General features: G+C 47.6%; 1 protein-coding gene across 1 annotated transcript in view; it reads right to left on the bottom strand.

The window, feature by feature from the left end:
• LOC111158677 (T-cell lymphoma invasion and metastasis 2) overlaps window positions 1-15,684 on the bottom strand; it is a 182,594-nt gene that overhangs the window by 33,246 nt on the left and 133,664 nt on the right. Inside the window, exon 15 of the mRNA XM_022520876.1 lies at window positions 6,865-6,968. Within this exon, the coding sequence (XP_022376584.1) occupies window positions 6,865-6,968 (104 nt within the window). The remainder of the gene's footprint in view (window positions 1-6,864; window positions 6,969-15,684) is intronic.

Consider the following 15,684-nt stretch of genomic DNA (forward strand, 5'->3'; position numbering starts at 1 on the left):
GAGTACAGCTCCCTGCGGCCCCCACACCCCGGCCAAGTCTCACACAACAAGGAGCCCCAGCCTCTGAGCTTCTAGAGCCTCCCTGGCAAAGGCACAGACGGCTGAGCACTCATCGGGCACCGCCATGTTGTTGGCAATTGCTGTGTGTCTGGGCTCTGGAGAGCTCACAGCTCTGCCCGTGGCAGCAACCCCCCTCCCATTTTCCAGTTTGCTTGTGCCCAGGGACACACCGGCCCAGCACAAGCCCCTTTAGGACCCAGCCCCATGGCCATGTTGGTAGGGTGGCATCTGGGAAAGTGAAGAGAAGTCAACCCCAGCAACATTTCTCCGCACTGCCGCATTGTCAGCTCCACTGTCTGTCCCCCTTCCCTTGGACAGGCTCTCCCTGCCCAAACTGCTTGCCATGTAGCTCCTGGCTCAGAGGGTTCCCCTGTTCTCAATGCCAACCCCCTTCCAGCTCACTGCCGGCCCTGCCCACACCCTACACGGAGATTTGCTTTTCCTCCTCTTCCTGCCTGCCTTCCTCCCTCTCTCTCTCTCTCTCTCCCCGCTCTCTCCTCTCTCCCCTCTTTTTCTCTCTCTCCCCTCTGACACTGTGGGTACCATCTCTAACCCCGCAGAAGAGAGCATGTAAGTGATCCTTGGCAACAAAGAGGATAGGGCTCTGCATGATTCATGAAGCCGCGATGTCCCTTCCTGCCACACGCACCGAACAGTCGGCATCTTCCTGACACATCAGCCCTAAAGATCATGACAGACCATGAGCTGGGCACTAACCCCTGGAGCTAGGAAACCAGTAATTAAAAAAGAAAAAAATTCCAATCAGCTCCGAAGAGATCAAATGGACTTTTGGACTCCCACAGAAATTAAGCACAGCTGCTTCCAACAACTCCACAAACTTGCCACCAAGTCCCTGCCACATGGGCATACCACGATGTTAGCAATGCAGAACACCTGAGAGCTGGGCAGAAAACTCAGCTCAGCTGTGTCCGTGTTAGCCTGAGCCCATGGCCCTGAAGAGACGCTGCTCTTGCAAAAGGCGTGAGTCTGTAAGACCTCTTAAGGGGCCATGTCTCAGGCTTCACCAAGCTTCTCAATATTCACAGCCCACTCCTGCTGAAGAGAAGGGCAGACCCGACACTGGAAGCAGCTCTAAAGAAAAGGGTGTCCATCCACGGCACTCTGCGCAAGACAGACTAGCTCCGAGGGTGGGCGGGTTGGGTCTTCGTGCCCATGACCAACAGCTAAGAGGACCCAACTGCCTGGGCTTTCGTTCCCAATTCTTTTTTGTGTCCTGGGATAGCTCAGCAGGATCTGACCACCGGATTCTCCCTTCAGGAAGACCAGGCAGGCAGCGAAGGCGGGTAAGCCGTGTGTTAGGGGTGCAGAAGGAGAAAGAACCCGGAGCGCTGTCCGTGCGGGAGACACATCAGGAAGAAGGTCGTCTCTGCCTAACAAGCTCTCATGGGCGTGTGTGTAACCGTGCACAATCCTCTGAGCAACACAGGGCTGCTGGCACTGTTAGGTTCCCTCACAAGTAAGGACAGACGCTTAGGCTGTCTGGGTGCCTTGCCCCGGGGCATGCCTTGGCAAAGCCCGGTGGGCCGGGATACAGGCTCAGGTTCCCAACCGTGAGGCTGAGACCTCTTCCCGTTATAAAGCTGCCCACCTGGACTCACTCACTGTGAATGAGGATCGTCTCACCCCTGGAGAAGGTCAGACGCCACGACATTCCCTGCTAAGAGGATGCTATGTCTCTCTTCATTCACATGTCAGGGATCCTGTCGATGACATGCATTTACCACAGGTATATTTAGCTCTTTAAAACAGATCATGATCATATTAATCTACGGAATAGCAGCCATGTAGAAAGACCACGATTTATAAAGAAATTCTATTTTAATTTCACTTTCTAGCCAAAGTAACTTACGACCAAACAGATCTTGAAACAATGCAGGAGATTCAGAAGATACGGTAGAAAGATGTACAACATGAGCGTGCTGGAAAACAGATCATACGTCCAAGAATCTCTTCCTTTCGCTTCTTAGATAATGCAAGCTCTTAAAAGGAATTCATGTAAAAAACTCAAAATGTTAAGATAAGTGGGTGAACAGGCATTAAATATTAAATGCAAGTTATGTTCATGCTGTGTTCTAAAACCTAACCATTGGTGCATGTCCCTTTTTCCACCTTGCACAAATGAAAAGGCAAAATAGATCTTAAGCGTTATTAAATTGCAAAGAGCACAACACACAGTCGTCATGCTGTGTATCTCCAGATTCCCATGCTCTCTGTTCTAGCAACACAACGCCTACAAACTGTAAAAATAATCACGGCTAAAGCTACGCTCGGTGATTACATAAAATTCTCCTTAAAAAGCTGAAAAAACAATCAGGAATAACTAAAGTAAAAACTCTGCTTACCTCACAGAAAACGGTTTCACTTTGGGAGATTTTCTTTGATAGCATGAAGTCTGACACTAGCATGTGCTATGCTCCAATGAAATGGCACAAAGCAGAAAATTATTTACTGCCTTCGAATTAACCCCTCTTTTCAAGCGGATTTTACAGAGTAAATACCTGAAATTTCCAGGCTTTCCGATATATTTCAAAAGGACAGAACTATTGCAGAGAACCACTGAAAAACCCTTGCAACGTAGGAAGGAGAAAGGAAAAGTAGACAGTGCTACAGAGAAACTAGAATCCAAAAGAAATTCTCACATCCTTAGCTATAGAGAGTATTTAGAGATTACAGTCAGGATTCCCTCCTGGAAAGAAGGCATATCTTCCCGTCTGCATAACAACCTATAGACATTTCAGAGCAAAATCAACTTTCAAGACAGAGAAAAAGGAAACCATGCAAGCATGCCTACGTTTGGATCAGAATCCACACCCCTGAGATCAAAGCCCCCACTTACTTACATGCTGTACATAGAAAGGAAAAGTTCAAAGGAACCTGCTCCCTCTGGGAGAAAGGATTACATCTACCGCCGGCTGTTGGGAAACGAGTAGGATGCACGCTCTCTCGCTCTCATCCCCAGGCAACGAAAAAAATCCCAAACTGGTGTTCCAAGTCACATTCGCAAGGACGTCCTAGCGCCACCAAGCTCTTCCTCTGAGGCAGCGCCGGTGGGTGGGGGAAACGCACCCCCTTCCTCTGGATTTCCACCCCATGCCGAGCCTGCTGGCTCTGGGGAGACACCAGGTCAGGGCACGCACAGGGACGACAAAGCCACAGAGTGCCCCAGCTTCAGAGCCAGCTTGGAGACTGGAAAGTGGAGTGCAAACCGAATTTCTGCAGAGCCTGCTCAGCCCACCTCAAGTTCCCAGAACAACCCAGAAACTCCTTCAGCCCCCTCACCCAAAGAGAAACTGTTTATTCCTTTCAAAATCTGAACCGTTACAATAGTGCCAGCTAATTGCTAACAACACTGGGGGGGAGGAAAGAGCCCGCACACAGGAGAGGTTGACAGGGGCATACAAAGAGCTGTGACAGTAATAGGCACCCTTGAGGAGCAAGAAGGCAATCAATTATGAGCCATTTGCAGAAATTGCGGGGCTGTCAAAAGCCCCACTTACAGCTGTGCTTCATCAAGCCAGGCTGCATTTGATTTTCAAGGGAAATTATTCCTTATTTCAAAGTCTAGAATATTATTAGTAAAATATCCCAAACAACTCAGGTTCAACCGGGGTCTAATCTGAAAAGAAGTTAATGACCCCTGAGAAGGCCAGATGTGCCAGAGTGGAAAGCCCGGGAGACAGAGGCGGGTCTTCCCTCCGGAGCAGCGACCACCTCCCATGGGCACCGTGGGGCAGCGCCCAGGCTGAGCTCGAAAGATCCATGCCCAGCACCGGGACACGCGTCGTCCAACTCCCAAACCACCACCAGAAAACAGAAAAGGATTGCTTTTAGGTACACCCCGATGTTTCCAGGAGGCTAAAAATAATAATACAAAACAAAATGTTTTTGTTTTTGTTTTAAGAGCCAAAGAGTGAACAAGCATGAATGGGGGGGGGGGGTGGAGAGAATATCTCAAGCAGGCTCCACGCCCAGTGCACAGCCCAATGTGGGGCCCCATCTCACAACCCTGAGATCACGACCTGAGCCGAAATCAAGAGTCAGATGCTTAACCAATCGAGCCACCCAGGTGCCCGTCTTTTAATTCTTAAATTCAAAACTCTGTTTTCTATAACATACATACCAATTATTACTTCTGATGGTCAGAAGTAATTACTTCTGATTCTTCTTTCCCAAGGAACAAAGAATGTGTGAACTAAGTAACCTCCAGGCATTACACTGGGATTGTTGAGAAATGCCCTGAAGTCCGTTATTATGACCTATTACGACCTTCAGGTTTGGAAAAGGATGATGACCACTCTGGACTTAAGAGGGATTGACAGCAATGCTCACCATGACGATATTCTCTTTCAATATTTCTGTCTTCTGTGTTCTTTGGTATTTATCTTTTTAAAAAAATTTATTTGAGAGAGAGTGAGCACACATGAGCGGGCAGTGGGGGAGAAGGAGAGAGACTCACAAGCAGGACCCCACACCCAGCACAGAGCCCGATGTGGGGCTCGATCATCTCACAGCCCTGAGATCACGGCCTGAGCCAAAATCGAGAGTCACTACTTACCTGACTGCAACCACCCAAGGGCCCCTCTTCGGTATTTGCTTTTTCCTCTAAGCATTTTAGCAATGAAAAGTAAGCTCAGTCAGCTCCAATTTCAAGCCCAACTGCAACCTTTCCTCCTTTCTTCAATTTCTAACTGATGCTCCAATGTGCATTTGGTAAATGCTTTGTGTCATTATGACAGGCATTGTTAAATGACAGAGTTGAGAATAGCCTCAACACGGTAACTTTTTGCCTATTTATTTTATTGAATGTTAAAATAAAACCTGGAAAAAGAATTTCCTTTCCTCCTTAAGAAATTTAAAGTGGAACTCAAACAGATTACAATGGAGAGGAGCTCATCACCCCAGTGGCTTTAAGTGATCTCCCCTGAGCACTCGCACGGTGCCAGAGCCCCTCGGACATGCTGACCTTAAACAGACAGCCAAGCTTCTAAAGTGGGTCAGAAACAGTTACCTTTTTTCCAAAAATTTAAGACAAAGCAATCAAAACACATCCAGATGATGCTCCAGGACGCATTTCTTAAAAAAATAATAATCACTATCAGCTATGATGTCGGGGTCCTAAAAATAACTAATCCCCCAGAGATCGAACAGAGGCACAAGGCTAAAACTGTGGACAATTTCAGTTCTGTACAAGATGCTGCATCCTGGGGCACAGCCAGGCCAAGTGTTTCATCTGAGGAATCAGAAAGATGAGAGACTATGGAGGAGGTGGATCAAGAATGGGGGAGCAACGCAGGGAGGGGTGAGGAAGAGGAGGGAAGAGGTCAGGGGCCACCACAACCTGCTCCGCCGTGGGCAGGCTCCAACCCGATCCCCTTCTCACCGGGACCATCACCCAGGGCTGTGCCACACGGCTGCTCCCTAAAGCGACTGGCCCCTGGTGGTAGCCTCGAACCCAGCAGACTATAAGCTGTCTTTTTTTTTTTTAAGATTTTATTTATTTGACAGAGAGACCACAAGCAGGGGGAGCTGCAGAGGCACATGTAGATGCAGACTCCCCACTGAGCAGGGGACCCCCCCCCATTCAAGGCTCAATCCCAGGACCCTGGGATCGTGACTTGAGCCAAAGGCAGATGCTCAACCGAATAACCCACCCAGGCGCCCCTGTAAGCTGCCTTATATATCTCCATTCTTGTATTTAAGACAAAAGCTAGGAATTGAAAATAGTTATAATGTCAAATCAATTAAAACTGGACTGCGTATTAAAACAGGTCAGGTGGGTCAGACCATTTTTGAAAGGATGTTCGATGAACAATTAAAAATGCAGGCAAGGCACGGACTACCACAAGAGCTGGCGAAGACACGGAGGAATCAGGACCCTCACCCACCACTGATGGGAGTGGACGATGGTGCAAGCCCTGTGGGGCCCAGGGAAAAAGCTACACATAGAACGGCCACGTGACCTAGCAGTTCCACTCCCAGATGCGTCTCCAACAGAACCGAAAACAAAGATGCACGCAGATATTTGCATGCCCGTCTCCACTGCAGCATTACTCACAACAGGCCAACGTGGAAACAAGCCAAGTGCCCGTCAGCAGACAAACGGGTAAGCAAAACGCAGCACACACAACGGGACAGTATCCAGCCTTCCAAAGAAGGGAAGTCCTGACACACGCTTCAACGTGATGAACTCTGAAAACCTTACGCCATGCGAAATAAGCCGGGACAAAAGGACAAATATCACCAGGACCACCCATGAGGGATGTGAAACAGGCGAGCCGGGGGGTGAGTGAGGGGCTGTGAATGGACAGATGCCATCTAACGGGTACAGAGTTTCTGCGTGGCATGATAAGAAAGTTCTGACATGGGTCAGTGGCGGTGGTCGCACGGTACTGTCAATGTCCTTGACGCCACTGCGATGTGCCTTTAAAAATAGTAAAAATACCAAATTTTATGTTTTAGATATTTTTACCACAACAAAGTGACAACATTCCAAAAATAATTTATCTATGAGAAAAAAAAAAAAAGAAAGAAAGCAACAGAGTCATTGAACATAACTTTCAGAATCCCTGAGCATAGACTGTCCTCATCAAACTCTCCTAACACAGTTCGCTTCAAATAAATAAGGAAACTATTTCCATTAAGGGGAAAAAAAAAAAAATGTCTGTTTCAGCAGACAGACCCAGGGACTGGATAACCCCATCTCTTTTCCCCACTTCGGGTGAAGCGGGGGGGATTCATGCTTGTCAGCCCGTTCCTTCTTTTGGATTTGGGACAGCATCTTACCCCGAATGTCTGCCCTGTTTTCTCCCCGTGGGGGACCTGGGCCAGCGCGCCATCGGTCTGACTCCTTTTCAGGCCAGTGGTGACATCAGGGACGTTGCTGAAATCTGCATAAAAAGTAACAAGAACACACATAAAAGTGAGTTTGGCCCTTTGCCGAGAATCACGATGACTGGTTTAAGGGTTCTGATAAAGAGAGGGAGGAAATGACAGCATGAAATGGCGTGGAGGCAGTGCGCAGGCACAGTCCTTATGGCCACAAGAAGGGTCTCCTCCAACAGACCCCGGCTCCTGCTAACAAGTCACGTCTCCTGCCGCTCTCAAAGGCAACCAGGGACCAGTCAAGACTTTGACTTCAATGCCTTGTGACTGTGCCTGTTGCTGTGCAAACTGTACTTCACTAAGCTCTGATCGTCAAGGATTTATTTGGACCAAGACTCAAATGGCAGTGACCATTGTCGGTACTTCCCTATTTTAGGTAAAAATCAAGGAAATCTTGGACACCCAGGGATGCAACAGCATGGGCTCTTAATACAACCCACAACTTGGTCATTTGAAAGTTTAACTTTTCATTTTCTGACATCAACCACAATTTTATCCTAAACTGAAAGTCCCATGAGAAATAGCAAACCTTTACCTTCCAGAGTAAAGGTTAAGAAGTAAGATCAAAGGCAAGTAGAGCTTCTGTCCCCCCCCCCGCCTCCCCGCCACCTACAACCATACACACCTGCTAAGCCCAGTTCTTTCCAGTGGCTCTCAAATTAACAAATTCAAGAAAGATGGAAAGACTAGCCTGTATCATAATATAATGTAGGTTTACATTCTAACTCTTTATTTATTTTCTAACTCTTTATCAACCAGCTGAAACCAGATGGTTTTTGATCCCCTTAGTTACAAGAAGTCATCATTGATCTTGAACCTGTCCAAGTTGATCTAGGCTGACCCAGCAGAAATAGAGGTTAATCATACATGGTGGGGGCCAGGACACTGGTCTCTAGGAGACCTTTAGAAGCTATGGAAGCCCTAGGAAGTTGGTGAAACCCACATTTAGGAATGTTGGTCCATGATCATTGCTGATATAACCAACCACAACACAGACACTTGATTCTAAGACAAGAGAAGACTTAACGAAAATATATGAATGATCTACAGAATTCTGGAGCTCTAATTTCTTCTTCCTTTTGCCTCTTCCAAAACCTTCTCATCCTATCCAGAAAAGGACCGGAGAGTCCAAGTCACACTTGTGGTTGGAGTAAGTTAGCTTGGATAAGGCAGTGCTGATCACAGATGCATAAGACATCCCTGGGAAAACTTCAGATAGCAGTGATAGGAGGGAATACTTGGGTTCACCTTTCCTAGGCCCCAAACACTACACCACAGAGGCAGTCCTGGTCCCCACCAGGCCGACTGCATGGGAAGCAAGATTAGTTCCTGAGCCAAAATCAATCTACCACTGTGCCTCCATCACAACCACCTCCTCAGCCTGCTGCATGGACCTGTGCTTAAGGGAGACCGGCCAACAGGATCCACAAAAGAAAACACCCCATGTTCCTACTGTACTCGGCACAAACTTTTTTCAATTTGACATTCACTTTTTGAGCAAAAAAAACAGCTGTTTTCTAGGCATAGCCCTAGGGATACAAAAATGAGTGAGACATGGTTACTGCTCTCAAGGTGAGGTTCTAGTCTTGGAGGAGGAGAAGCGTCCGATATGATATAAGAGAAGTCCACGCAGTAGGGACCGTCAGGAAGGAAGTTACTTCTGCAAAGGACCTTAAAAGACTTAATAGCAAAGGAAGCATTTTGAGCAAAGTCTTTAAATCTTGGAGGTATCCATTTGTCCTTAAGGCTAACAATGACCAGTGGGCCGTGGGGAGAGAGGATTCCAGGAGCAGGAGGCAGGAGCTAGGCCACTCAGTGAAGGCAAATCACAGGAAGAGCCCAGCACCTTCTGGAAATGCGCTGAGCATGGCAGTGGCCGTGAGGGAGGGAAGGTGCCCTGTGTCAGAGGCATCTATTAATAAAGGGCATGACCTTGGGAGAAAAACAAGTCAGAAAGTAACAGCCACACTGCAGGTATGAGGTGAAAAGACCCAAATGAACTCAATATAAAAAAGCAAAGAAATTAAGTGAACACAGAAATGGGGGCAGGTAGACCCTCCGGGTGTCCTCTTCATTGCCCTTTTCATAGAAGAAGACACGGAAAGGAGGCGTCAAGGCAGAGGACCTGTTTTTACACCTTGGTGACGGGGCAGATGATTAATGGGAAGAGCTGGAGCGGAACTCATGAGCTTAGCGATTCTAGCTTTAGCGGTTTTGAGCCCGGGACATGTGTGCGTCCAATGGGAGACACTCAGGCATCGGGCTGTCCAGGAAAGTCTACGTGGGAAGGTGGATCTGCAGGGAAGCAGCCCCAGGAAGAACGTGCAGAGTGAGACCACAGAGAGAACCCTGGAAACGCCGACAACAGCGTACAGGGAGAAAAAGAGGTCCTCAGAGGACATACCTGTCTTCACCCAGCCATGCCAGAGGAGCAGAAGGAAATCACGAAGGAGCAATGTCACGGGCGCTTTACAGTGTGGCCTCCCCTCCCCCAGGTAACAGAATCACATTTGCATCACTGCCGCCATTTCCCTGTCAATAAAGAGCATCCGTATTCCCAGAGAGCTGTATCGAGTACAGGAATTCGAACACAACCAACACGTCTATTCATGATGAGAATTTCCACAGCACCTGCCGCACATCAGATATGCCCCGAGTCCTGGGCATACAAAGACAGCGGAGACCTGAAGTCCCCTGAGGCTCTCGGAGAAAGCGCACGGGCATGAGGAGCTCTGCAGCTGGGAGCAGCCAGATGGATGATGGTGAAAATAACGCGGCTGATGTCAAAAGTGGGAGCCAAGTGAGCTCTGAGTCATCTATTCAACATATTCACAAAACTTTGGAAGCGAAACACTGAAAACTCCCCAAACTTTTTAACTCTTACAAAGGCAGAATATTTACGTGGGGTAACAGAACTCTGGCTCTCCTTTCTGGGTCAAAGCCCCCGCCCACCCCAGGAAACAAGGCTTTGCTATGCATCGTTGAGGCCCCTATCACCTTTGCTACGCCTTGAACTTCAGAGAGACTTTGGGTGCAGCTTAGATCCTCCCAGAGACACGAGCTTAGACAGGATGGCTCTCGGAACCAGCTCCCGCTTGGCTGGCCCCAGGGATCCGAGAGGCATAAGTGGTTCTGGACAGTTCCTGAGTTCTGCCAAGAAAGGAAATCTCAGAGCTGTTCCACCGCCCAATTTCACAGAGGCGGAATGGTATCTGGGCACAGATGAGTCTCCACAGTGAAGGACTCCTTGTCCAACCCACTAGCAATGCACCAACGCTGTCCTAGACACGACAAAGCATCAGGGAAGCCAAGCTTGAGGGGCCCCAGCTTCTGACCCCAGCTCCGGGAGCCTCAAATTTCACCAGGACCTATAGCCCCATAAAAAGGAGTGTGCCTGTAGGATTCCAGAGGAGAAAGGAGAATAAAGTGGGCCCTGGGAGAAGAGCAGATTGGCTCTTCAAAAAAAAGAAGAAAAAGGAAAAGAAAAGAGAAAAGAAAAGAACGTATAGGCCAGTGAGATTCGAATGCTGACTTACAAAGCGGTTTTAAACAGGGACTGCACAGACGTCCCGTCTCCGGTGCCGAAGCCCACATCGAGCCCCACTTACACTCTGCCCACGTCCTGAGCACTGGCGGCTGACGGGAGTCTATCTGTCCTTCCGCTGCCAACGAAAAAGCTGGCCTCTCACCTTGGGATGGCCTCCCAGAGCGGTCGTATGCACCAGGACACGAGCCAGGGCACTTTTCCGACTCGGAGAGCCCTAAGCACGCACTTCCCACCCAGCCGGCATGCGGCGCCCTCCGGTAAGGAAACTGACTCGCTCCAGAAGCCTTAGGCCAATATGATTGTAAAAGATGAAGAACATAAGTCCGGGTCAAGGTATCGATTTGCATTGGGTAAATACACCCCCGTGTGTCTCTCATCTCACTCATGGTGGAAACTAACAACTCGGGGTGAGGTGCAGCCTCTGAGACACGGCGCTTGGCCAGCCCGATCCTCTACCGGGCAGGCGGCCTGACAGAGCTGCACGGTGCATAGCCACGGCCTCGGCTCCCACACACAGCCCCCTGTCAGACGGCGGCCGAGCGTGGCACACCCGCTAGGGACCAGGTACTAGGTCAGGGGCTGCACCTGAGACCAGGCTCGGCCATCTCTCTCCTTCAAAATCAAACCTATTTCAAGAGTGACAGCACACGAGGCAGGCGCTCCTGGAAGGTGATGCCCCCGGCCCTCCCGCAGCCCTGCAGCTCCCCAGCAGATGACCAGGGACACAGGAAGCTCCAGGTAGGAGACGCCTCGTACCTCGGTGTCCTCCTGTCCTAGGCGTCAGTACAGACTGATACTACTGTCAGCCAAGCCGCGGGCAATCCCAAATCCTTCACGACAAAAGAGCTAAACCTGTGTTCAAGTGACATCCTGGGGCTCCACTTAAACACAGAAACATCAGGAAACGCTAACGTTCAGGTTGCCTCGCCCACGCAGCCGGTCGTCTGAATTCAAGTTTACGCTGACGGCGCTCCCGAATCCAACTTAGCACAGCTGATACGCAGGCGCCTGGGCTCTGCCATTTATTCGTCCCCATCCCGTAAGAAGTGCCGGGCTACGCGGGTGCTAATGTGGATAGGCCCGTGGAGGGGAACCCTCTGGGAATGGGGGGCGATTGGGAAGTCTGGGAAGGGCTTGGGCACACGTGGGCAACCCTGCCGGTCCCCTGCCTGCCGCTCGTCCTCAGGAGCTCTGGGTCCGGTAGCAGGCGGGCAGCCGCAACAAACATGGAGCTCACAGAGCGGGGCCTGCGCCTAAGCCTGGTCCGGCTGGCCACGTCCTCGTCCTCCCCCTCACTCAACCAGATTCCAAGGACGAGGCAAGAAGTGCTTCCCAGTCCCTGGCCAGCCACGCAGCCGGCCTCCAGCAGAGCCCAAGACACCAGGCAGCTGCTGCCTGTGAGGAGGTGGGCAAGGCGCTCTGCCCGTACAGAGGAGAGGCCTCCCGAGAGATCCAGAACCCCTCAGGCCAAGTCTGGGAAGGCCGCCTGCATTCTCAGAAACAGCAACTACCTGAGGGATGGAGTTAAAGTCTCATGATGGTATCAAACCCCGAGGCCCAGAAGAAGAAACTAGAATGTTTTCACCTATGAGCTAGCGACCAGAAGACCTTTTTAGGAAATGGATGGTGACAGTCATAGCATCGGGGAAAACTGCAGTCTGTGGGTTGGACTCATGCGAAGTACAATAAAGGAGAGGCAGTGAGAATGGAAATTACTTTCTTTTAAGTTTACTTAAGTAATCTCTACACCCAACGTGGGGCTCGAACCCACGACCCCAAGATCAAGAGTGGCACGCTGTTCCGACAGAGCCAGCTCGCCCCAGGAGAATTATTTTTAAGCTACGCTTTTCATGCTTTAAAGCATACACTATAATACAGACTTTCAATATCGCCACATCCAAAGCCCCCCTTTACAACACTATTCTGAAACAAAATTCATACACAGCTTCACAAGAAGCAATATAATGCCCTACTCGTAACACAAGGAGAAAAATGAAAGTAATTTGCAACGTTTAAAAATGTGGGTTTCGATAAGCAAATGCCTGGTTGCATCTACTGGAGAAGCCCGTTCAGCATGTGCACTGCAAAGAATCACACTCCGTGTCTCAGTGTCATCACAGACCTGGTCCAGGGGTCTTGGTGCTGTGCATTTGGGATGCTGCCATCAGTGATTCTAAATGGCCAAAATCTTCTAACAAAGCTCTGAGCAAAATAAAGCACAAACTCCCTTTGGTTTATTGGCCTGCTGCTTTCCTAGAAAATTCAAAGTAGCCTGTAGCTATGGGGGGAAAAAAAAAAATTCGTGTTCATTTGCAAAATGAAGCCAGTTCTTGGCTCAGATAAGTTTGCACGTTTCTCACCTAAGTAAAAGTCCAGTGGAACAACTCTGCACTGTGAGAAATAAACTTGGACATGCAGGACATCCAGCAACCATGTCCCCAAACACAAAGTGCTATATTTCTCCAATTTATTATGAAAACCAAAACAAACACATGAACTTCCAAAACATCACTGGAGGGTAGCCCCACCCCCACCCCATGCAGAACCACCCCTGCCTCTCTCTGTAGTTAGTCTACAACTCCACCTCCAGGAAGGTTAGTAACATCAGAGGAGGCAAAATGTACCACAAACCCAGAGCCAAGAGCAGGTGCGCTGTGAACATTAGCTCCCTCGCTTCCTGAAGAAAAATGAAGTATGCTAATAAAGAAGGCAGTTAAAAAGATAGTGTCCAGATAAATAATGTAGGCTATTTAATTGGGACTTTCATCTTATGCTCAAAAAAATGTTTTAGTTGATTAATCATTAACCCGTAGGCTCCCCTCTAAGATGCAAACTATAGAACAATGATTTTCTATGAGGACTGAAGAAAAAAATCTAAAAAATAATCTCAAAGAATTTACAAGTAAATAATAAATGGTTTCATTAGGTTTTTAACTGCATACTCCCATGTGGCATTAGAATTGTACATCTTTGACTTTTAATAATTTTTATCTACTTTTATCTATTATTCTCTCAATAATTTTTATTGAGAGAACATGGTTTGTGGGATTTATATCCTTCATCTACTCAATTTATTCAATTTCTGTTTAATTTCTCAGAATTTCTATTCTGTAATTCCATAAATGAACAGCCTGTAGAGAATCTATAAATTTTAGACCTAAAAAGAGTCTTAGAAATTATCCAATTGAATTCCTTCACCTCATCTTTTGTTCTTTAAAAAAGTGTGAATGCAATTTTAAGGAAAGATAAAGATTTTAGTAAATCAATGCTGCCAGTGGAAGAATACAGCATTCTGTGGATACTAAATCACATTTTTTTTTTCAGTTCTCCAAGCTTCACCCACTGTTGTAAAATTCTGCATTAGTATCCACCACACACGGTTTATCATAGTGCCAAGAGCATGCCGAACACTGAGTTATCTGCACATAAAAGCTTAAAATCTCTCAACTTTTAAGGTTAAATGTGCAGACCTTGTACAGCATTATTTTTAATTAACTCAGATTCCCCTAATTCTACTCATTCTTTTTGTGTAAAATGCAGTGATTTGACACCTTTCATTAATGGCATTTCTATACTTTGTGATCTAGGCAAATATTATTCATCACTGGTCAGTGAAACAGAATGAAAATAAAGTTATTTAAATGAAACAGATGGACTATTCAATGAGAGAATACAGTAACTCTTGAGTTGACCTCATACAAAGACCGGTCAAGTCCTATTACACCATTAACAAAGACATCACCCACTGATACCACATACTTTTGATAAAAACCAATCAACTTTTCTGAAGATATCCAGGACTCTTCATTTCATTATTGTTACTGTTCTTGAGTCAAGAAAAATCAAGGCATCTGTCTGAATGTCACCGTTAAGCTTGCTGAGAAGTATATTCTATCACAGCAGAAATACTGTGCCAGGAAAATGTAAATTTCATAAATCTTCCAAATCCGTTTCACTGGAGGTCACATTCCAATTGGTGATATTCCTGACAATGCAAGCTTTCTAGTGACAAACAGAAAGAAGCAAAGACTGGTAGTAAAGGTTTCTTACCAGCAGGTTGCCATGATTTGAGTCAATTATCTTGTGATAACTATCCTCAGCATCTGAAAGAATCTTCAGAGGAAGAGGAAGATGGCGGGTGTTCTCAGGGGAGGAAGGGGCTGCAGGCCACCACTGGGCTGATTACAACATAAAAGAGAAGAGGCCTTCTGAGAAGCAGGGAGAAGGGAATTGGGTGTGCCCACATTCTCGTCTTCTAGACGGGCTATGGTTATGGCAGAGGTGTGCACTTAGCCCAAAGAAAGAAGGCAAAGGGCCTCCCTTACCAGATCCCTGACAAAACAAGTCAATGGTCAAAGGGATCTCCAGCCAAGGTTTCGGATGTAGTAGAAACTGGTATGTACCAGAGCTGGGAAGAACCCCAGGTAACACACACTTCATTAACATGTGGAGGCACAGAAGAGACAACACTGTATTTCAGACACTTAAGAACTTTAACAAAGTTTCAGAATTGAAGTTCAAAACCCCTACAAACCACTTAGATAGAATTCTACTTAAAGACCCTGAGAGGAAACCTAAAACAGGAGCACACACAGATTCTGTGTGGGGGGGAGGGGTGCTACAGGAGAAAGCACACAGGGTAACACCTTCCAGGAAGGCTAATTCCAGGCAGGACTGAAAGAGGACAGAATGGAGTATCACACAGCCGTGAAGAGGAGTCCATGACTGATGTATGCCACAACATGGATGAACCTAGGAAACATGATGCTAACTAGGAGCAGTCAGGCACCAGGCTACATGGCCTATGATTTATGTCCAATAGTCAGGACAGGGACATCCACAGAAACGGAGACTAGATTAGCGGCTGTCAGAGGCTGGGGAGAGGGGCGGCAGAGAGGTGACTGCTGCTGGGCACACACTATCTTCTGGAGCTGAAGAATACATTCTGGAACCAGATAGTGGTAATGGCTTCACAACTCCACGAATATACTGAAAACCACTGATTTGAACACTTGAAAGGTAAAGTTTATGGTACGTGAATTATACTTACTTCTTAAAACAGAAGGTAAGAATGTTCATGTGGATCTTACAGGAGAGACATCAGAGTTCAAGTCCACCATAAGGTGATTCCAAAGAACCAAATCGCACAAAATATACGGTCATGTTATGCAAGG

This window comes from Enhydra lutris, unplaced genomic scaffold (genome assembly GCF_002288905.1).
Source record: "Enhydra lutris kenyoni isolate GAN:26980312 unplaced genomic scaffold, ASM228890v2 scaffoldscaffold62, whole genome shotgun sequence".
Lineage (NCBI taxonomy): Eukaryota > Metazoa > Chordata > Mammalia > Carnivora > Mustelidae > Enhydra > Enhydra lutris.